Source organism: Bos taurus, chromosome 17 (assembly GCF_002263795.3).
Source record: "Bos taurus isolate L1 Dominette 01449 registration number 42190680 breed Hereford chromosome 17, ARS-UCD2.0, whole genome shotgun sequence".
In the NCBI taxonomy this organism is placed as follows: Eukaryota; Metazoa; Chordata; class Mammalia; order Artiodactyla; family Bovidae; genus Bos; species Bos taurus.
In genome coordinates, this window is record NC_037344.1 from 11,782,755 (window position 1) to 11,806,433 (window position 23,679).

General features: G+C 39.8%; 1 protein-coding gene across 7 annotated transcripts in view; it reads left to right on the top strand.

Moving 5' to 3' along the window:
• Window positions 1-23,679, top strand: part of SLC10A7 (solute carrier family 10 member 7) — a 322,601-nt gene that overhangs the window by 13,682 nt on the left and 285,240 nt on the right. For 5 of the 7 annotated variants that reach the window (XM_010813719.4, XM_024977431.2, XM_024977430.2 and 2 more), the window contains exons 3-4: window positions 4,737-4,873; window positions 13,488-13,563. In XM_010813719.4, the coding sequence (XP_010812021.2) occupies window positions 4,737-4,873; window positions 13,488-13,563 (213 nt within the window). The remainder of the gene's footprint in view (window positions 1-4,736; window positions 4,874-13,487; window positions 13,564-23,679) is intronic. The other 2 variants (XR_003029939.2, XM_024977434.2) reach the window with 1 other exon arrangement.

The following is a 23,679-nucleotide window of genomic DNA, read 5'->3' on the forward strand; positions in this document are numbered from 1 at the left end:
CAATGTGAACAGTTTCTGTATCTCTTTCCAGAGATACTCTATGTAAAATGAACATATGTGTACCCCCCCACCCCCACCGTCAAACTGTGATATTTTATATTGTTTGCCACCTTACCTTATTTTACTCAAAACACATGTCTTGGGGATTGTTTCATATCAGCACATAAAAAACTCCTTGTTTCTTTTTGAATGTTGAAAAATACTATATTTTAAGAATATGTCTTGACATATTTCCTCATCTTCTGTTGATAGACATTTGTATAACTTATGACATTTTGCTATCATAAACATTCTGCAAAGGCTAATTTAAAAATATGTTATTTTCTACATTTGATAATACATGTGAAGGATTAATTCCTTGAAGTAGAATTTCTGGGTCAGACGACTTGTGAAAGTTTGAATTATGAGAGATAGTCCAGGTACCTAGAAAGGAGGCAGGTGCTGACTGAAGTAATGAGTTGCCAGGTTTGGTCTCCATAAGTTGAGCCAATGACATGCCTGTTGGTTAAGTAGGAAGAGATTCGCAAACTCCTACATCCTGGTCTACACATTTTTTTTTGTTTGTTTGCTTTTTCTAAAATGTTTTAGACTTTATTTTTTTTAATTAATTTATTTATTTTAATTGAAGGCTACTTTACAATATTGTAGTGGTTTTTGCCATATGTTGACATCAATCAATCAGCCATGAGTGTACATGTGTTCCCCATCCTGAACCCCCCTCCCACCTCCCTCCCCATCCCATCCCTCAGGGTCATCCCAGCGCACCAGCCCTGAGCGCCCTGTATCATGCATTGAACCTGGACTGGCGATCTATTTCACATATGATAATATACATGTTTCAATGCCATTCTCCCATATCATCCCACCCTCACCCTCTCCCACAGATTCCAAAAGACTGTTCCATACATCTGTGTCTCTTTTGATGTCTCACATATAGGGTCATCGTTACCATCTTTCCAAATTCCATCAGTTCAGTTCAGTTCAGTCGCTCAGGCGTGTCCAACTCTTTGCGACCCCATGAATCGCAGCACGCCAGGCCTCCCTGTCCATCACAAACTCCCGGAGTTCATTCAAACTCATGTCCATCGAGTTGGTGATGCCATCCAGCCATCTCATCCTCTGTCATCCCCTTCTCCTCCTGCCCCCAACCCCTCCCAGCGTTATGGTCTTTCCAATGAGTTAACTCTTCCCATGAGGTGGCCAAAATATTGGAGTTTCAGCTTCAGTATCAGTCCTTCCAATGAATACCCAGGACTGATCTCCTTTAGGATGGACTAGTTGGATCTCCTTGCAGTCCAAAGGACTCTTAAGAGTCTTCTCCAACACCACAGTTCAAATGCATCAATTCTTCGGCACTCAGCTTTCTTCACAGTCCAACTCTCACATCCATACATGACCACTGGAAAAACCATAGCCTTGACTAGACAGACCTTTGTTGGCAAGGTAATATCTCTGCTTTTCAATATGCTGTCTAGGTTGGTCATAACTTTCCTTCCAAGGAGTAAGCGTCTTTTAATTTCATGGCTGCAGTCACCATCTGCAGTGATTTTGGAGCCCAGAAAAATTGAGTCTGACATTGTTTCCCCATCTATTTCCCATGAAATGATGGGACCAGATGCCATGATCTTCGTTTTCTGAATGTTGAGCTTTAAGCCAACTTTTTCACTCTCCTCTTTCACTTTCATCAAGAGGCTTTTTAGTTCCTCTTCACTTTGTGCCGTAAGGGTGGTGTCATCTGCATATCTGAGGTTATTCATATTTCTCCTGGCAGTCTTGATTCCAGCTTGTGCTTCTTCCAGCCCAGCATTTCTCATGATGTACTCTACATATAAGCTAAATAAGCAGGGTGACAGTATACAGCCTTGACGTACTCCTTTTCCTATTTGGAACCAGTCTGTTGTTCCATGTCCAGTTCTAACTGTTGCTTCCTGACCTGCATATAGGTTTCTCAAGAGGCAGGTCAGGTGGTCTGGTATTCCCATCTCTTTCAGAATTTCCCACAGTTTATTGTGATCCACACAGTCAAAGGCTTTGGCATAGTCAATAAAGCAGAAATAGCTTTTTTTCTGGAACTGTCTTGCTTTTTCGATGATCCAGCGGATGTTGGCAATTTGATCTCTGGTTCCTCTGCCTTTTCTAAAACCATCTTGAACATCTGGAAGTTCACGGTCCAAATTCCATATATATGTGTTAATATACTGTATTGGTGTTTTTCTTTTTGGCTTACTTCACTCTGTATAATAGGCTCCAGTTTCATCCACCTCATTAGAACTGATTCAAATGCATTCTTTTTAATGGTGAGTAATACTCCATTGTGTATATGTACCACAGCTTTCTTGTCCATTCATCTGCTGATGGACATCTAGGTTGCTTTCATGTCCTGGCTATTGTAAACAGTGCTGCGATGAACATTGGGGTAGTCTACACAGTTTTAACATATTTTCTAATAGCTCTTAACACTCTGTTGCCACCCTAAGTTATTAGTTATTCTCCCACTTTTGGACATATATGCTGATTCCCAATTTTACTGTAATAGATAATGCTATGACTATCAGTTCTTTCTATATATAAATGCTTGTAACCACTTCTTATATCCTTAGGTGAAAAGCCTAGCCAAAACATTTTGAAATTCAGGAATATGAGTGATATTTTAGTCCTTGAGATACTCTCCCAAATTACTTTTCAGAAAAGTTAAAGCGTTTTATATTCCTATAATAACTGTATACCAATACCTTTGTTTACTGCATTCTGGCTAGTCATTTTAATTTTTTTAAAAATAAAAACCCACTGATAGTTATTTGGTATTTGTAGAATCCCTCTGAGTGTGTTTGAGTGGGATTTGGTTTCAAGACTCCTGAGAATTCTTCCAGCTGCTGGTGCTCAAGTTTTTTCTGGGGTGAAACGTCTGGTTCGGTGTAAGACGGCCCCTTTTACGTGAGCTCTGATGTGGGCACCCAGCATGGCTTCAGGCGGCCCAGAGTGTTCTCCGTTAGATCCGGGTTGCCTGAAGTTCCACAGATGCCTGTGCCTTTAGAGATGCATTGAGATTGGATCTGCATGTCTCCCAGTGTGTCTTCACATAGAGAGATGAAGGGTGGGAGCCGCTGAGACAGATGGCAGAAAGTGGTGATCAGTGAATGAGCCTGCATTAACCTACTATTTCAGTTCAGTTCAGTTCAGTTCAGTCGTTCAGTCGTGTCCGACTCTTTGCGACCCCATGAATCGCAGCACGCCAGGCCTCCCTGTCCATCACCAACTCCCGGAGTTCACTCAGACTCACGTCCATCGAGTCGGTGATGCCATCCAGCCATCTCATCCTCTGTTGTCCCCTTCTCCTCCTGCCCCCAATCCCTCCCAGCATCAGAGTCTTTTCCAATGAGTCAGCTCCTCGAATGAGGTGACTAATGTCTCTGAGGCCACTTCATGACTTAACTTGACCTAAGGAAGGTGAGGGACATTGTAGTGCTAAGTTTATAATCAGTGACTCTGTGGAATCTTTGAATGCGTTTTAAAGACTGCGTGTTTTATATGTTTTCTGTTACTTTCTGAATTTGTTTCATTTCCTCTGAATAACCACATAACTCAAAGAAATTCAAATGTAAATGCTTGTTAGTTTGGACATATTGAAATCCCAGTTTACTGTTACATCCTTTTCCAGCTGAGAGACTCACAGCGTATTCCTGGTATGTCATGTCTCCATGCAAACCTTCTCCCTCTTGAGGCAGTGCTGTGACTTGCTGGTAGAAACAGGCGTGCATGGGTTTGATAGCTTGCTAGAAATCGGTTTGATTCTGATTCACTCTCAGTCTCAATGTTCTCATCAGATAATATCTTCCTAATAAGAGTTGTTGTCAGGATTAAATGAGGTAACATTCATAAAAATGGCAAGCCCAGAGCATGGCACAGAGCTCTGCTATTCAGTAAATGTTAACAGGGAAATCTAGTGATTAAAAAAATACCGGTTTATAGTTTTCTTATTTTGTATTACATGTATTCACATAATAAAAAGGTAATACTAGACCCATTTAAAAAAAAATCTAGTGAGTAGATTTTGGGGAAAGAGCCCTTTGGAATTATAGAATATTATTGGGAAAAATTTTTTTTAAATTATGATTTGTGTGTAGATTTAGTAACATCTTGCCAAGTTGAGGCCTTGCCAGGTCTGGTGTAATGAATAAAGGGTCTCAAATTTAATTAAAATGCTAGGTCCTGCCAAAATTTTTAAACAAGACTTTACTCTTTTGAGTTAGCCAAAAAGTTTGTGTGGGTTTTTCTGTAGCATCCCATGTGTGTGTTTATAGTGTCAGCAATTCTGAAATCTATGCTAGTGTTAAGGTAGTTAGCTTAGCTGTATTCCAGAATTTTATGAATCTAAATTGTTATGGTGTATTGTATTTGAAAGAAATGAGAATATTTCATAAGTTTTATATAAAAATATAATTACCGTGAAGAGTTTCTTTTTCTTAAAGTCTATCTCTTATGCGTATGCTTACAGGTAAAAAATTTTAGCTCTGAAATAACTCCAAACTGATAGATATTAACTAGACTTACTGTGGTGATCGTTTTGCAGTATACACAATGAATCATCGTGTTGTATGCCTAAAACTAGTACAACATTATATGTTAACTATATCTCAATTAAATGAAACCTAATTCATGTGATGTTGTTTTGGCAGCAATCTCTCTTCAGAAATAGTTTTCTTACCTATGTTATTTTGTGTCCTTCATTTTCACAGGAGCTGACAAGTGCTTTGGTGCATATAAAACTACATCTTTTTATTCAGATCTTTACACTTGCATTCTTCCCAGCAGCAGTATGGCTTTTTCTTCAGCTTTTATCAATCACACCCATCAATGAATGGCTTTTAAAAGGGTATGTTTAAATATTTTGAAGGGTCCACTTTTAATGGGGCATCTTTAGTGACGTTATCATTTCTGTGGCAACTGTATATGAGAGGGCTTATGTGTGATATAAGGAAATAAAAACACTTTTAACATTATTATTATTCCTAAAAATGATAGTGTTTCATCAAGGAAGTTCATTATTTTAGTTATTTTATAACAGAAGCTTAAAAGATGCACTCTTACTTAACCTTATGGTTCCAGGAGAGACAGTTTTCTGTTGGGAGAAAAATGGAAGGAGCTAGAGGATGTAAGATCTGTGTTGGTGTGTGTAATGTAGGCTGTAAGTTGGGTGCTTTAACTTTTGCATTCTATATCTTACTAAATACTATGTGTTTTTAAAAATATATAGGAAATAAAAAATATATAGAGAGGACAAACATTTACTTTTTCACTTGCTCTGTTTTATGTTTGATAGGATAATTGAATTACCAATACATTTTTGTTAAGATCTTTTTTCCCATTAAAAATGTTGCCTTGTTTGTGAAAAGGATTAAATGACTTAAAAATTATTTGAAGTGGTTTAAAACTAGCCACATTTTAGCATCATGGTATAACAGCTTAAATACTGAACTCCAGGCCTAAGAGTTGCATTTTAATCTAGTCTGAAACCTAGACTAGGTTTAAACTAGTCTGAAAACTCAATTTCCCTGTTTTGTAGTTATAGTGGTGGTTTAGTCTCTAAGTCGTGTCCAACTCTTGCGATGGACTGTAGCCCACCAAGCTCCTCTGTCCATGGGATTTTCCAGGCAAGAGTATTAGAGTGGTTTGCCACTTACTTCTCCAGGGAGTCTTCCCAACCCAGGGAACTGAACCCAGGTCTCCTGCACTGCAGGGAAATTCTTTACCAACTGAGCTACCAGGGAAGATGTTTTATAATTATAAAATGAAGATAATCATATTTTTATTGCCTGCTTATTAATGATTTTGGGGACATCAATTGAGATCAGTTATTCATTCATTTATTTGCTATTTATTTAGCTCCTATTATATGCTAGGAATTATAGGTTTTGGACAAACAACAGTGAACAAAATTGGCAAGTGCCAGTTAGTTTTGCATGTCAAGGACACTCTGGGTGTGATTGTCAGTAAACAAGTAAATCCGTGATCAAGATAGAGACAAATGATGTGAAGTAAAACTGTGTGAGATGGTTGAAAATGGTTGAGAGGATAGACTGGTGATTAATTTACACTGCAGAGTTCTAGGGGTAGAACGTTCTAGGCAAAGAAATTAGAACGTGTAAGGGCTGGAACAAGCCTGGTATGTTCTAGAGTCAGCAAAGTGACAATGATGACCAAAGCCTAATGATGTAGAAGATGAGTAATATGACTTAGGGTTGGAAAGGTGGATAGGACCCTTCCCATAGAGCTTTGCAGGCTATGGAAAAACATTCAGTTTTAATTTTGTGAAGCTACTTGGAGGGATTTAAATAAGAGAGTGATGTGGTTCTGATTTGTACTGCAAATGATTCTTCTAGTTCCAGTATGGAGAACAGATAGTAGAAGGGCCTGAGAGAAAGCTTGGGGATCCGCTCGGAGGTTAGTGTGGTGAGGTAGCAGTGCAGTAGAAAGAAATGGATGTATGGAGATTATGTTTTAAAATTAGAGCTCTCAGAACCCATGGGTGGATAGGGTGTAGAGAGAGAAGGAAAGGGAGGAGTCAAAGATGACATCTAGATTTGGGGTATGAGCTACTGGGTGATGGGTGGCATCATTTACTTAGCTGGGGGAGAAAGGTTAGGACAAGAGGGGGAATCAAGGGTGCTGTTTTAATTGAATTTGAGAGAATGATGTAAAATTTCACCAGAAATTATAAAATACTACATAAATATGATGACATCATTTTAGAGCAACAATGTATGATGTGTATTAAGAACCAGTATTTGGGACTTCGTTGGTGGTCTGGTGGTTAAGATTCTGCACTTTCAGTGCAGGGGGCATGAGTTTGATCCCCAGATGGGGAACTAAGATATCCCATGTGCTGCACAGTATGGCCAAAAAAACCCCAAACGAGCCCAGTATTTACTGAGTATCTGCCCTTCATAGAACACTCAAGAAATTGGAAAAGACTAACATTTTCCTTGTATTCAGGGAACTTTCTAGTTTAGTTGGATATGTAGGACATATGCAGCAGCAGAAGGACATATGGGGCTTCCCAGGTGATCCCGGTGATAAGGAACCCACCTGCCAATGCAGGAAATTTAAAAAATGTGGGTTCAGTCCCTGGGTGGGGAAGATCCCCTGGAGCAGGGCATGGCAACCCACTCGAGTATTCTTGCCTGGAGAATCCCATGGACAGAGGAGACTGGTGGGCTTACTGTCGATGGAGTCACAAAGATTTGGATACAACTGAAGAGACTTAACATGTATGCATGTAGGATATATATATATATATATATATATATATATATATATAGAATAGTAGCCAATCAAAATGGTCTAGCTTGTGATTTGTTAGGTAAGTATAACCAGTTATAGGGGAAGAAGGCCAGACATCTTGGAATACGAAGTCAAGTGGGCCTTAGGAAGCATCACTATGAACAAAGCTAGTGGAGGTGATGGGATTGCAGCTGAGCTATTTCAAATCCTAAAAGATGATGCTGTGAAAGTGCTGCAGTCAATATGCCAGCAAATTTGGAAAACTCTGCAGTGGCCACAGGACTGGAAAAAGTCAGTTTTCATTCCAATCCTAAAGAAGGGCAATGCCAAAGAATGCTCAAACTACTGCACAATTGCACTCATCTCAGTTCAGTTCAGTCACTCAGTTGTGTCTGAGTTTTGGCGACCCCATGGACTGCAGTACATCAGGCCTCCCTGTCCATTACCAACTCCTGGAGTTTACTCAAACTCATGTCCATTGAGTCAGTGATGCCATCCAACCATTTCAACCTCCACTGTTGCCTTCTCCTCCCGCCTTCAATCTTTCCCAGCATCAGGGTCTTTTCCATTGAGTCAATTCATTGCATCAGGTGGCCAAAGTATTGGAGCTTCAGCTTCAGCATCAGTCCTTCCAATGAATATTCAGGACTGATTTCCTTTGGGATGGACTGGTTGGATCTCCTTGCAGTCCAAGGGTCTCTCAAGAGTCTTCTCCAACACCACAGTTCAAAGGCATCAATTCTTCGGTGCTCAGCTTTCTTTATAGTCCAACTCTTATATCCATTCTCATCTCACATGCTAGCAAAGTAATGCTCAAAATTCTCTAAGTTAGGCTTCAGCAGTATGTGAACCAAGAGCTTCCAGATGTTTAAGCTGGATTTAGAAAAGGCACAGGAACCAGAGATCAGATTGCTAACATTGTTGGATCATAGAAAAAGCAAGAGAATTCCAGAAAAACATCTACTTCTGCTTTATTGACTACACCAAAGCCTTTGACTGTGTGGATCACAATAAACTGTGGAAAATTCTTAAAAGATGGGAATACCAAACCACCCTGCCTACCTCCTGAGAAATCTGTATGCAGGTCAAGAAGCAACAGTTAGAACCAGGCATGGAACAACGGACTGGTTCCAAACTGGGAAAGAAGTACATCAAGGTTGTATATTGTCACCCTGCTTATTTAACTTATTTGCAGAGTACATCATGAGAAATGCTGGGCAGGATGAAGCACAAGCTGGAATCAAGATTTCCGGGAGAAATATGAATAACCTCAGATATGCAGATGACACCACCCTTATGGCAGAAAGCAAAGAGGAACTAAAGAGCCTCTTGATGAAAGTGAAAGAGGAGAGTGAAAAAGCTGGCTTAAAACTCAATGTTCAGAAAACTAAGATCATGGCATCTGGTCCCATCACTTCATGGCAAATAGATGGGGGAACAATGGAAGCAGTGACAGACTTTATTTTCTTGGGCTCCAAAAATCACTGCAGATGGTCACTGCAGCCATGAAATTAAAAGATGCTTGCTCCTTGGAAGAAAAGCTATGACTAACCTAGACAGCATATTAAAAAGCAGAGACATTACTTTGCCAACAATCGTCTATCTAGTCAAAGCTATGGTTTTTTCAGTAATCATGTATGGATGTGAGAGTTGGACCGTAAAGAAAGCTGAGCACTGAAGAATTGATGCTTTTGATCCGTGGTGTTGGAGAAGACTCTTGAGAATCCCTTGGACTGCAAGGAGATCCAACCAGTCCATCTTAAAGAAGATTAGTCCTGGGTGTTCATTGGAAGGACTGATGCTAAAGCTGAAGCTCCAAATCTTTGGCCACCTGGTGTAAAGAACTGACTCATTTGAAAAGACCCTGTTGCTGGGACAGACTGAAGGCAGGAGGAAAAGGGGACGACAGAGGATGAGGTGGTTGGATGGCATCACCAACTTGATGGATGTGAGTTTGAGCAAGCTCTGGGAGTTGGTGAAGGACCGTGCTGCAGTAATGAGGTTGCAGAGTCGGACTTGACCGAGTGACTGAACTGAACTGAGGGGAAGAAGTTCAGCATGGATGGTGTACCTCTAAAGTAGAGAATTCAAACATGAAGCATTAGTGGGCGACAAAGATAGAAAGTTTCCTTAAGGCCAAGCTGCAAAAGGTGGGACCTACTGATCTGAAGAGTTTGGGTTTAAATTTGTGGATGATGGAGAATTCTTAAATGTGCTAAACAGGAGAACGCATGCTCAAGAGTGGTCATTAAGGAAGATTATCTGATAGTATTGTCCTGGGTGTGTAGGCAGAGTAGAGTTTGTAATCTTCATATGCTAAAAAAAAAAAAAAAAAAGGCATACAATTCCACAGCTCAGGATATTGAACTGAAAGGAGTACAGACTTAGTCTGCCTCACTTAGAGAAAGCTTTTCCTCACTCATTTTTTTCTCTGTCCGCTCCCAATTTGGGAGTGCACACTCAGTATGTTAACTAGAGGGAGTTGCTGACTTTTGTATCAGGATCCTGTTTAAATCACTGAAATAAATGTATTCTGAGTACATACTCCCTTAGCTTTTTGTGTTAAAAGGAAAGAGTAGAGGTAGAGAGAACACTGAGTAGGCATTTAGATATGTCTAGACTTGGGCAAAAAAGCATCTGAAGGGGGATGATGACAATAGTCATGGAAAACAGTGGAAAATTGGTTGTGGTGATTGATTGGTTTATTAAGACTAAGTGGAGCTCCGTTTAACTCCAAAGTTTCAAACTAGTTCATTAGGAGTAAACTGATCCATTGACAGAGATAAAAGTCAATTGAGAGGCAAAGTTGATTTCTTAGAAAATACATAAATTCCGTATTAGACAAGTTTAGTTCAAGGTGGTAGTCTTAGGCAGCAATGTACAGATTTGGGAATGGAGGCTGGGTTTAGCAATAGAAATTTTTAAGTATTCTTATCCATTCAGGTTTGAAAATAAGATTGAGAAGAAGAAAGTAGTAGCCAGCAAAAAACTTGAATGGGTTTGTTTAAAACACAAGGTAAATTAGAATGATGCTGTACTATGACAACCAAGAGAATAGAGTGCTTTGAGAAGCAAAGAGGTAAGGAGAATGAATGTAGGGAAAAGGATGTTGAATTTAGTGAGTGGGAGATTTCTGGTGATTTATAAGGTTACTGCTTTTACTAGAGGGGCTTCCCAGGTGGCTCAAGTGGTAAAGAATCCGCCCACCAAGTCAGGATCCATGGGAGACTTGGGGTGGGAAGTCTGGGAGGGGAAGATCCCCTGGAGGAGGAAATGGCAACCTACTCCAGTACTCTTGCTTGGAGAATCCCGTGAACTGAGGAGCCTGGTGGGCTGCAGTCCATGGGGTTGCAAAGAGTTAGACAAGACTGAGCACGTGTGTGCACATACACTTTTACTAGGAGGGTCATAAGTCAGATTCCAGGGGAGTAGAGAGAGAATGAGCTTTGGGGTCAAGTAAGTGGAGCACAGCAGTGAGCCACAGTGATAAAGGTAGGACTATATCTTGAGGAAACAATACTAATTTTGAGGTTAGTTATCTACATTTGTGTGTTGAATGTTTTGCCTTCTTGAAGGCAGAAATGATGCCTTATACTTCTTTTTAATACCCTTGTGTAATATCCTACCTATAGAAAGCATATATATTAAATGTATAGATTAGGTTTTTTTTTTGTTAAGATGTTGAGAACTCTCCTCCTTTGTACATAGAAAGGAAGAGACCAGAAGAGAGGGAAAGATTGAAAAAGCTAGAAAGATTGAAAATACCTGAGAGGGCTTATCACTAGTATTGGTAGCGAGGAATATAGAAGGCAGAGGCTGGAGGAACAGGCTTTGCTAAAGTCGTTGTCCCTGGATTCAGGAATAACCTAGTCCTGGATAAGTGGTTTTGTGAGCTTGGTTGTATCACTTAACTCTTTTCTTAACTTCAGTTTTCAGAAAGAGAATGGTAGTATTTATCTTAAATACTCATGAGGGATAAATGAGTAAAGTGTCTATTGTCTAGTAAAGCCTAGTAAGTGTTAATGATGTTCACGGTGATGATCACAAGAAAGGGTGAGAGATTGGAAATTCATGATCAGACACTACTTGAACATCACTTGGGAAAATAGACCTTAAAAGAAGACCATATTTGGGGATTCCCTGGTGGTCTAGTGGATAGGATTCTATGCTCTTGCTGCTAAGGGCCCAGGTTCAATCCATGGTATGGGAACTATGATCCCATAAGCCATGAGGCATGGCCAAAAAAAAAAAAAAATTCCTATATTCGTGTGAATTGAACTGAAATTCCATATAAGGATTTTTTCTTAAGTCTTCAGTCAAAATTAATGAAAACCTTTATTTTTTCTTATTTCAGAGCTAATATAAATTCATTTGTAAATATTAGATAATACATTTGGAGAAGGCAATGGCAACCCACTCCAGTACTCTTGTCTGGAAAATCCCATGGGCAGAGGAGCCTGGTAGGCTGCAGTCCATGAGATCGCTGAGTCGGACATGACTGAGCGACTTGTTTCGCTTTTCACTTTCATGCATTGGAGAAGGAGATGGCAGCCCACTCCGGTGTTCTTGCCTGGAGAATCCCAGGAATGGGGGAGCCTGGTGGGCTGCCGTCTATGGGGTCGCACAGAGTCGGACACGACTGAAGCGACTTAGCAGCAGTAGCAGCAGCAGATAATACATTATTACAAAAGAGAATAAAAAATCACCTGTGATCCTACATTCAAATATTAGTCAGGTATTCTATGTCCTTGATTCCTTGTATAAACTTTCCACTTTAGTTGGGCCAGTTTCTCCTTGTCCCCAGAATGTATATTCTGTATGAATGCTGAATAATTTTTTTTTATCTTTAATACTTGGATTTACTACTCATAATTTCATTTGCTTGTGATGCAATATATTTTTCTATTCTAAACTAAGAGAATAGACTTCTAATTACAACTAGGGAGTATGTACATAATTAATAAGAACCAAATTTAGAATAGACACTAGAATTTACTGCAGGGTCTGAATCTAAGTATATGATTCAATTTAGTTCAGTCACTCAGTCATGTCTGACTCTTTGTGACCCCATGGACTGCAGCACACCAGACTTTTCTGTCCATCACCAACTCTTGGAGCTTACTCAACTCATGTCCATCCAACGATCTCATCCTCTGTCATCCCCTTCTCCTCCTGCCTTCAATCTTTCCCAGCATCAGGGCCTCTTCCAATGAGTCAGTTCTTTGCATCAGGTGGCCAAAGTATTGGAGTTTCAGCGTCAACATCAGTCCTTCCAATGAACATTCAGGACTGATTGCCTTTAGTATGGACTGGTTGGATCTCCTTGCAGTATATGATTGTATGATGCCTATTTTACAATGATATTATAGCAACATGAAAATGTCTTTTATGAGATGAGTTTCAGAATTGCTGTTTTGTGGAAAAGAATTAACAAATGTAAGCTTGTGTGTTTGTTAAATACATTTGAACTTTGCAAGAGGTTTTTTAAAATATATATATAACTTTATTTATTTTTGATTACACTGGGTCTTTGTTGCTGCTGAGGTTTTTCTCTAGTTTTGGTGATGGACAATACTGAGTAGTTGAGGTACATGGATGTCTCATTGCAGTACTGGCTCTTGTTTCAAGCTCTAGGGTGTTCAAGGTCCAGTAATTGCAGCATGTGGGCTCAGTAGTTTTGGCTGCCAGGCAAGACTGTGGCACACAAGCTTAGTTGCTCCACAGCATGTGGGATCTCTCCAGATCAGGGGTCGAACCTCTGTCTCTTCCATCGGCATTCGAATTCTTTACCACTGAGCCACCATGGAAGCCCTGCAAGAGGTTTTAAAGTTTTATTTTTACCAAAAGCCTTCCTATAAAACATATATGGAAAAGATGCCTGAAAATAACTAAGCTTATATACACTTACCAAATGATAAACCGTTTGGGTTATTTTCGATCATTATACTCACCATAATCTGACTGTTTTTTGAATTGTATAAGAGCTTAAATAATTTTAAAAATGAGATCACTCAAATCTGTGGCATGGAGTGAGAGTTTCTACTAAGCTGTGTTGGCTCATACAGAATTGTCTGAACTTGACAGAACATGTGCACCAATAAATGTTCTCCCAGCTCTGCTGTTTTAGAATGAATGTAGTGAAAATTTTATAATTGGAAAAAAAAAAAAGAAACCTATTTATAATTGCTCTTTGTTTTCTATTTCAGGTTGCAGACAGTAGGTTGCATGCCTCCGCCTGTGTCTTCTGCGGTGATATTAACCAAAGCAGTTGGTGGAAATGAGGTGAGTCATGGGGCTAGCTTTTTTAAACATAAGTGGGTGCTATCCTTTTATTTTATATTTTATTTATGACAAAGGAATCATATCACAGAAAATGCATAACTATAGCAGCTTATGAAAGAAGCGGGTAGATTCATGTATTAGAAAGAGGCTAAAATTGACAATAATGAGTGGAATTTAGGATTTCAAGGAGAAAAGCAAGGGAGGTGAATGAAACAGAGATAGATCGTGATTTTTCTACTTCAGTGAGAAATGAGGAGACAGAGGACAAGGAATCCAAGCCAAGGGGCTTTTACATCCAAGACTCATGAACTGAGGACACCCGCTATGGCCATTCCTCAGTTCTTAAAAAAATTTAGGGCAAACTACGGTCATGGAAAAAGGGTCAGTATAAGTTTAATGGCAGGTGAAGACGGTATTAAAAAAGGAGAAATGAGGCCAGGTTTCTAAGATGAGTTCAAAGAAATTATCCAACTCCTAGGGAACTGTAGCCAAAGAGGAGTGCTTATGTATCGGGATGGCAGTAGTCAACTGTGGGACCTACTTACAGGTGGTTCTTCTTGGCTGAGAGTCCCTATGACTTTGTACCAAGGGACTCTGCTTTGTAGTCACTTATTTCTCCTGATATCTTATCACTCAGAAAAGAATACAAATTTAAACATTTTTTAATTAATGTACTTATTTTTGGCCGCACTGGGTCTCCATTGCTGCGTGGACTTTCTCTAGTTGCGGCGAGCAGGGGCAGTTCTCTAGTTATGGTGCTCGGGCTTCTGGTCGCGGTGGCTTCTCTTGATGCAGAGCACAGGCTCTAGGCGCCTGGCTTCAGTAGTTGCAGGGCACGGCTCAGTAGTTATGGCTTTTAGGCTCTAGAGCTCGTGGTCAGGAGTCGTGGCACGCAGACTTAGTTGCCCTGCAGCACGCAGGATCTTCCCAGACCAGGGATTGAACCTGTGTACCCTGCGGTGGCAGGTGGATTCTTAACCGCTCGACCATCAGGGTAGTCCAAGAAAAGCATACCTTTGAGTGAGGCAGGATATATGTATTTTTAAATGGGGGATAATTGCTTTACAATTGTGTTGGTTTCTGCCATATATAGGCATGAATCAGCCATAGGTATACATATATCCCCTCCCTCTTGAATCTCTCTTACCTCTCACACTTATTGTGATTTTTACTTAATTTGCATTACCCAGTAACTAATAATGGTGAGCATTTTTATCTTTCCATGTGCTTATTTGTTATCTATGTCTTCTTTTGGGAGATGTCTACTAAAATTTTGCTTTTTACAAAATTGAGTGTTTTGCTTTCTTATTGATGAGCTTTGACAATTTTCTATATTCTGGATACAAGACCTTTATTATATATATATATATATATATATATATATGCTTTGTAAATATTTTTCCCAGGCTGGTTTGTCTTTGATTTTCTAACCAGTGTCTTTTGAAGAGCAGAATGGTGGTAGAGAAACCAATAGGTGGTAAGATTCTGTATTTATTGAGTTGGCCAAAAAGTTCATTTGGGTTTTTCCGTAATGTATTTTGAAGGCACAGGATATGCTGATGGATTGGATGTGGGGTGTGAGAGAAGAAAGGGTCGAGAGTGACTTCAAGGTTTTTGATTGAGCAGCTGGAAGGATGGAGTTTGCTGAAGTGGAGAAGAGTGCTGTGTGACAGCAAATATGTGGGGTTGTTTAGTCTGGGTAGCCACAGTGTACTGTGATAACTAAGAACAGCAAAATCTCAGTTAATCATAAAGGGTTATTTCTTGCTAATGGTACCTGTCCCATGTGAGTCAGTGGGAAGATCTTTGCCATTACTAAGGAAACCTGGTTAGTGAAGGCTTATGTTTTGAAAGTACATCATCTGGATGGAGCACAAAGCATTTTAGGTGTGCCATAAGAGAGATAGAGAGATTCAGTTCAGTTCAGTCACTCAGTCGTGTCTGACTCTTTGTGACCCCATGAATCGCAGCACGCCAGGCCTCCCGGTCCATCACCAACTCCCGGAGTTCACCCAAACTCATGTGCATCGAGTCGGTGATGCCATCCAGCCATCTCATCCTCTGTCGTCCCCTAATCCTCCTGCCCTCAATCCCTCCCAGCATCAGGGTCTTTTCCAATGAGCTTGCTGCTGCTACTGCTAAGTTGTTTCAGTTGTGTCCGACTCCGTGCGACCCCATGGACTGCAGCTTACCAGGCTTCTCCAGGCAAGAACACTGGAGTGGGTTGCCATTTCCTTCTCCAATGCATGAAAGTGGAAAGTGAAAGTGAAGTCGCTCAGTCACGTCTGACTCTTAGCGACCCCATGGACTGCAGCCCACCAGGCTCCTCCATCCATGGGATTTTCCAGGCAACAGTTAGAGAACCACAAATGGACTTTTTGTTTTTCTGTTGGATGTGATATGTGGTGCTTCTGCTCACATTACACTGGCCAGAACAAGTCGTGTGGCCTTACCATATTCCTGTGCCCTCAAGGAGAGGGGAACTGGACTGATGAACACTTGTAATGTCAGCCATATGGTAAACATGGAGTACTGGTTTGTTTTTTTTTTTTTTTGTATGTCGAGATGCCTATTACATATCCAGTTGAAGATGTCAGTGAGAAATTATAGATACAAGGGTTGAGAGTTGAGGGAGTGGCCTAAACCTGGAGATGTAAATTAGGGCATCATCAATGAATAAATGATATTTAAAGCCAAGATTGTGTATGAGATTCCATAGACAGAAAAGAGCAAAGGTTCAAGGATTGAGCCTGGCGACCCTCCAATATTAAGAGGTTAAGGCAATGAGGAATAACCAGCAAAGGCAACAGAGAGAGTATAATTAATGAGACTGAAGGAAAAACAAGAGAGCATGGTATCCAGGAAGCCAGGTGAAGAAGGGGTGTGAAGGAGGAGGATATGATGAGTGGTGTCAGATTTTGACACCAGTGCTTCCCAGATGGCGCCGGTGGTAAAGAACCTGTCTGCCAATGCAGGAGACTTAAGAGACTTGGGTTCGATCCCTGAGTAGGGAAGATCCCCTGGTGGAGGGCATGGCAATCCACTGTAGTATGCTTGCCTGGAGTACCCATAGGCTGAGGAACCTGGTGTGGTACAGTCTATAAGGGTCCCAAAGAATTGGACATGACTGAAGTAACTTAGCATGCATGCATGTCAGATTCTACTGATGGGAGTTGTGTAAATGAATTCTGAGAATTTACCATTAAATTAAGCTATGCAGAGGTTACTGTTAACCTTTAACAGACTGGTTTTGGTAGAGGGCAGGGGCAAAAGCTTGTTTGGAGTAGGCTTAAGGAAAACAGGAAGAGAAGAATTAGAGACAAGAAGTATAGACCGTGGTTATGATGTCCTTTGTGATAAAAAGGAATAGAGAAATGGGGCTATTTTTAGAGAGGGATGTGTGGTCAAGATTTACTCTTTCAGAAAGGACAGGATTTTCTATTATGATGGGAACTGTACAGTGGAGAGGGAGCTGTGGATTTAAGAGAGAGTGCTGGAGCAATTTATTTGATCAAGTGAGAGACAGTGATGTTGGGTTATATGAGCTTCAGTAGGAACTTAGACCATTTATTCATAATAATAGGAGGGAAGACAGAGTGCATGGCTATAGATCTGTATAAATGGGTTGAGGGGCACGCTTGGAAGTTTTATTCTGATGGCTTTTATTTTTTCATAACACATGAGAATGAGGGTGGGGTAAATGCTATTCATGTTTCAGATGAGAGGAGAAAATGTGGACTTGCCCTGTCGATGAGAGTGAGTCACCCGGAGAGGACAGTAGTGTTGCCAGGTAGCACCAAGGACCGGCTGAGATCAAGCCCTGCCTTTAAAGTGAAGTCAGGAGTCACGGATCTGTGTTTTCTCTAAGTGTAGGAATGGAATTGGCAGATAACTGGATTTAACCAACATCTCATTATGCCAAGAGATTCTTTCAGTTGCCACATAATTAGCGAGGTAGGGAAGTTACGAAAGTCTTGGATTAGCGCCTGCTATGATTATCTATCTATTGCCTTGAAAGAATTTGAGGAAAGGGTTAATTTGTTTAACAGTGTCATTTATCTCTTTCTAATGTGATTCCCTTAAAAACCTTTTCTTTCTCAAATGACTTTTGGCAGAAGTTCAAAGATCACTCATTTTCTTGACATTAACATGTAGCATTTGAATGTATATCTACATGTTCATCCCCCAGTGGATATTTACATTAATGTTGCATTTTAGTAATATAGAATTTATGAACATCTTCTTTGTCTTCTAGCATCATTGTTCTAGTTCTTTAATGTTTATTATGCAGTTTCATGATTATCAAGAATTTTTGAAGTCCTGGAGAGTGAGACATAATTGTTCACAAATATTGAACGCTGAGCTTCAGAAAAGAAGCTTGCAAAGTCCAGTTTGGTCATATCTTCTGATATGAAGTGAATAGACTCTTTTATTTTTATATGAAATTATGGGAGAAAACGATGTGCACAAAGATATTAGATAATTTTAAGTTTTAAGCCTTTCTAAAATTAATTGAAGAAAGTAAGGAAATCCACTAGACCATTCAGGTATGATATAAATCAAATCCCTTACGATTATACAATGGAAGTGACAGACAGATTCCAGGAATTAGATCTGATAGACAGAGTGCCTGAAGAACTATCGACAGAGGTTCCTGGCATTGTATAGGAGACAGTGCTCAAGAACATCCCCAAGAAAAAGAAATGCAAAAAGGCAAAATGATTGTCTGACAAGGCCTTACAAATAGCTGTGAAAAGAAGAAAAGTGAAAAGCAAAGGAGAGAAGGAAAGATATACCCTTTGAATGGAGAGTTCCAAAGAACAGCAAGAAGAGATAAGAAAGCCTTCCTCAGTGATCAGTGCAAAGAAATACAGGAAAACAATAGAATGGGAAAGACTAGAAATCTCTTCAAGAAAATTAGAGTTACCAAGGGAACATTTCATGCAAAGATGGTCTCGATAAAGGACAGAAACTGTATGGACTTAATAGAAGCAGAAGATATTAAGAAGAGGTGGCAAGATTACATAGAAGCACTGTACAAAAAAGGTCTTCATGACCCAGATAACCACAATTGTGTGATCACTCACCGAGAGCCAGACATCCTGGAATGTGAAGTCAAGTGGGCCTTAGGAAGCATCACTATGAACAAAGCTAATGGGGGTGATGGAATTCCAGTTGAGCTATTTCAAATCCTAAAAGATGGTGCTGTTAAAGTGCTAACAAATTTGGAAAACTCAGCAGTGGCTACAGGACTGGAAAAGGTCACTTTTCATTCCGATCCCAAAGAAAGCCAATGCCAAGGAATGCTCAAACTACCGCACAGTTGCACTCATCTCAAACGCTAGTAAAGTAATACTCAAAATTCTCCAAGCCAGGCTTCAGCAGTACCTGAACCGTAAGCTTCCAGATGTTCAAGCTGGTTTTAGAAAATGCAGAGGAACCAGAGATCAAATTGCCAACATCTGCTGGATCATGGAAAAAGCAAGAGAGTTCCAGAAAAACATCTATTTCTGCTTTATTGACTATGCCAAAGCCTTTGACTGTGTGGATCACAATAAACTGTGGAAAATTCTGAAAGAGATGGGAATACCAGACCACCTGATCTGTCTCCTAAGAAATCTGTATGCAGGTCAAGAAACAACAGTTAGAATTAGACCTGGAACAACAGACTGGTTCCAAATTGGGAAAGGAGTACATCAAGGCTGTATATTGTCACCTTGCTCATTTAACTTATATGCAGAGTACATCATGAGAAATGCTGGGCTGGATAAAGAACAAGTTGGAATCAAGATTGCCAGGAGAAATATCAATCACCTCAGATATGCAGATGACACCACCCTTATGGCAGAAAGCAAAGAGGAACTAAAGAGCCTCTTGATGAAAGTGACAGAGGAGAGTGAAAAAGCTGGCTTAAAACTCAATGTTCAGAAAACTAAGGTCATGGCATCTGGTCCCATCACTTCATGGCAAATAGATGGGGAACCAATGGAAACAGTGACAGACGTTATGGTTTTGGGCTGCAAAATCACTGCAGATGGTGACTGCAGCCATGAAATTAAAAGGCCTAGCAACTTGGAAGAAAAGCTATGACTAACCTAGACAGCATATTAAAAATCAGAGACATTACTTTGCCAATAAAGGTCCATCTAGTCAAAGCTCTGGTTTTTCCAGTAGTCATGTATGGATGTGAGAGTTGGACTATAAAGAATGCTGATTGCCAAAGAATTGATGCTTTTGAACTGTGGTGTTGGAGAAGACTCTTGAGAATCCCTTGGACTGCAAGGAAATCCAACCAGTCCATCCTAGAGGAAATCAGTCCTGAATATTCATTGGAAGGACTGATGTTGAAGCTGAAGCTCCAATACTGTGGCCATCTGATGGGACGAACTGACTCAATGGAAAAGACCTGGATGCTGGGAAAGATTGAAGGCAGGAGGAGAAGGGGACAACAGAAAATGAGATGGTTGGATGGTATCACTGACTCGATGGACGTGAGTCTGAGTGAACTCTGGGAGTTGGTGATGGACAGGGAGGCCTGGCGTGCTGCATTCCTGGAGTCGCAAAGAGTCACACGTGACTGAGCGACCGAACTGAACTGAACTGAAAGTACTGTTATAAGGTAACTGAGGGTAGGCTATTGTTGAAATAAATGTAAGGGAAACTTAATCTTTTGTACTGTATATTAGTAAAATCTTATCTAAGGATAGAAGGAGAAATTTTTGGTGCCTGTACGTGAAAAGGTTGAAGAGTTGAGTCCAGTGTCACGTGCCGCTAGGTGAAGATTTCGATTCTATTCACTGTGATTGTCTGCTCTGCCTTGTACACAGTGGCTCTGTACCCACACAAGTACGTGTACTGGGGTACATTTCCACATTGCCCTGTTCTTTCCAACTGACCATCCTTTGCCGTGTTTGTACATTTAAGAAAACATTTTTCCTTCTAGATTCTGTTATTTCTTGACATTGACTTTATGATCTCACATACTTATATATACATCTTTAATACTTGTATTTAGCATATGCTCTCATGGGTCTCATCTATTTCTGCTTTATTGACTATGTCAAAGCCTTTGACTGTGTGGATCACAATAAACTGTGGGAAATTCTGAAAGAGATGGGAATACAAGACCACTGGACCTGCCTCTTGAGAAACCTATATGCAGGTCAGGAAGCAACAGTTAGAACTGGACATGGAACAACAGACTGGTTCCAAATAGGAAAAGGAGTAGGTCAAGGCTGTATATTGTCACCCTGCTTATTTAACTTCTATGCAGAGTACATCATGAGAAACACTGGGCTGGAAAAAGCACAAGCTGGAATCAAGATTGCTGGGAGAAATATCAATAACCTCAGATATGTAGATGACACCATCCTTATAGCAGAAAGTGAAAGTGAAAAGGAACTAAAAAACCTCTTGATGAAAGTGAAAGTGGAGAGTGAAAAAGTTGGCTTAAAGCTCAACATTCAGAAGATGAAGATCATGGCATCTGGTCCCATCACTTCATGGCAAATAGATAGGGAAACAGTAGAAACAGTGTCAGACTTTATTTTTTGGGGCTCCAAAATTCACTGCAGATGGTGATTGCAGCCATGAAATTAAAAGACGCTTACTCCTTGGAAGGAAAGTTATGACCAACCTAGATAGCATATTCAAAAGCAGAGACATTACTTTGCCAACAAAGGTCTGTCTAGTCAAGGCTATGGTTTTTCCAGTGGCCACGTATGGAGGTGAGAGTTGGACTATGAAGAAAGCTGAGTGCCGAAGAATTGATGCTTTTGAACTGTGGTGTTGAAGAAGACTCTTGAGAGTCCCTTGGACTGCAAGGAGATCCAACCAGTCCATTCTGAAGGAGATCAGCCCTGGGATTTCTTTGGAAGGAATGATGCTAAAGCTGAAACTCCAGTACTTTGGCCACCTCATGTGAAGTGTTGACTCCTTGGAAAAGACTCTGCTAGGAGGGATTGTGGGCAGGTGGAGAAGGGGACGACAGAGGATGAGATGGCTGGGTGGCATCACTGACTCGATGGACGTGAGTTTGAGTGAACTCCGGGAGTTGGTGATGCACAGGGAGGCCTGGTGTGCTGCGATTCATGGGGTCGCAAAGAGTCGGACACGACTGAGTGACTGAACTGAACTGAACTCATGGGTTAAAATGTGTAACTGTGTAGCCTATTTGTATTTAATGATTTGGGGGATGTATGCAGATAGAGTAGTGTCATTTGAAATGATTCTGTTCATTCATTTTGTAAAGTTATTATATAATTTAGTAGGAATTTTTTTCTGTTACTTATATACCTCTCATTGTAAATGCCTTTTCCATAAGATTGGTGGTTACAGAAAAGGTTTTGTCATGAGTTGAAAGTTATTGCCTCCCTTAAACTCACGTCTTGTCCTTTGGTGAGAATAGCCTTATTACTTTTTGTTAAAATTAAGGAACAATTTCTGCTTTGATAACCTACATCACTGTTGTTTCAGTGAGCCAACTATAAGCATTGCAGTGGCCATGGGAACTCGGTGTGCGTGCAGAGCAGTGCATGTATGCTAGAATGCCAGCACACCCTTGAGGTATTAGATTGAGACTGTTTGAGGGTATAGCTGACTGACAGTCTTATTTTGTGGCTTTTAAATTTTAAATTACTTTCATTTAAATATTAGAAACTTGGTTAGCTTCTATTTTGTGATTGTTATTTATTCATTCCGGTGTTTTAAATGTGATTTTTCAAACTCCAGGGTTGTAGTGTGTGCTGTTCACATGGTCTGATTGGTGGTGATGGTGATTATGTGTGTGTATGTATGTGTGTGCATGAAGTTTTAGTTCCTTTTTCGAATAATAGAGAAAGTGATGACTTGGTGAACCCTATTTTCATTGTCAAGTGTAAAAAAGAAGATAGATCAAAATGTTTTCTATTCTAACTTGTGAGACGTAGGATAAACACTTTTTTTTTTTTTGGTTTAAAACTGTATACATTTCTCTTCCAAAGTTTGGTGGTAAAAGACATGTTTTTTTTTTTCCTCCAAAAGCCTTACATAGGTTTTAAGCCTTATAGGATTTGCTAAGAGAATCATTGCACTCAAATTCGAGTAACTTCTACCTTTTAGTAACTACCACAGGTATTTCTTAAAGAAGTTTCTTTAAAAAAAATAAAACTGGAAAATAATTTCCTGAGTTTGGAGAGAAAGTATTATGTGGTTTTCATGTTGTTGTTACAGAGGTATTTTTATTTCATTTGACACTTATACTGTTGTTTAATGAAAAAGCAAGAGGGGTAAGTGTTTGGGAAAAGATACACTGTTTTTTTTTTTTTACCTTGATATTTCATTTTTTTGCAAGCTGAAGTTGGGAATGATTCAGCTAAAAGCCATTCCTCAAAATGTGAAGTAAATATGAGGTCTTAGTTCCTGAATAAATTTCCAAAGCTGTATAACTTTGTAAAATTGTGTGAGTCTGGGCGATGAACCAAGTAGGAGAGAAATATAATCATGGATTTCTTCCCTCAAATATTTGAAGGAAAAAAAGAAATGAAAAGCATTATAAATTAGAGACAAATCAGAGCAAGTTAGGAAGAAATATCTAGGCATATCTAAGAGTAATATTTTATGTTAAATACTTTGTTCTCTGTGTTAAGGCTAAACCTGATAATTTGAACCATGAAAATAAGACACCTTCACCACGAAAGCCGTATATTAATTATAGGCATGTTATTTATGTTGGTTTACTTTTTGGTTTGTCTCGCAAAGTGAATTCTGTAGATCGCCCACATCTGCATTACCTGGGGTGATTAGAAAAAAAAAAAAAGAAAATCCCTAATCTCCACTTGAGACCTATTGAATTAAAATGTATAGTTGATAGGCCTCAGGATTTTCCTCTTTCTTCTTTCTTTCCTTTATTAAAATTACGAGATAGCATACCTACAGAAGGTACATAAAACATATATACAGTTTAAGGCCTAATAATAAACCCCACTGTGCCCACCATTCAACTTTAGAAATAGAATATGATAGTCATAGTACCTAAATGCCAGGTGCTAATACCTGTGTTGTTGTTTTTAATGTATTTAAAAATAAAGATAATTCTGTATTGCCCTTCAAAAAAAAAGAGAAAGAAATAGAATATGA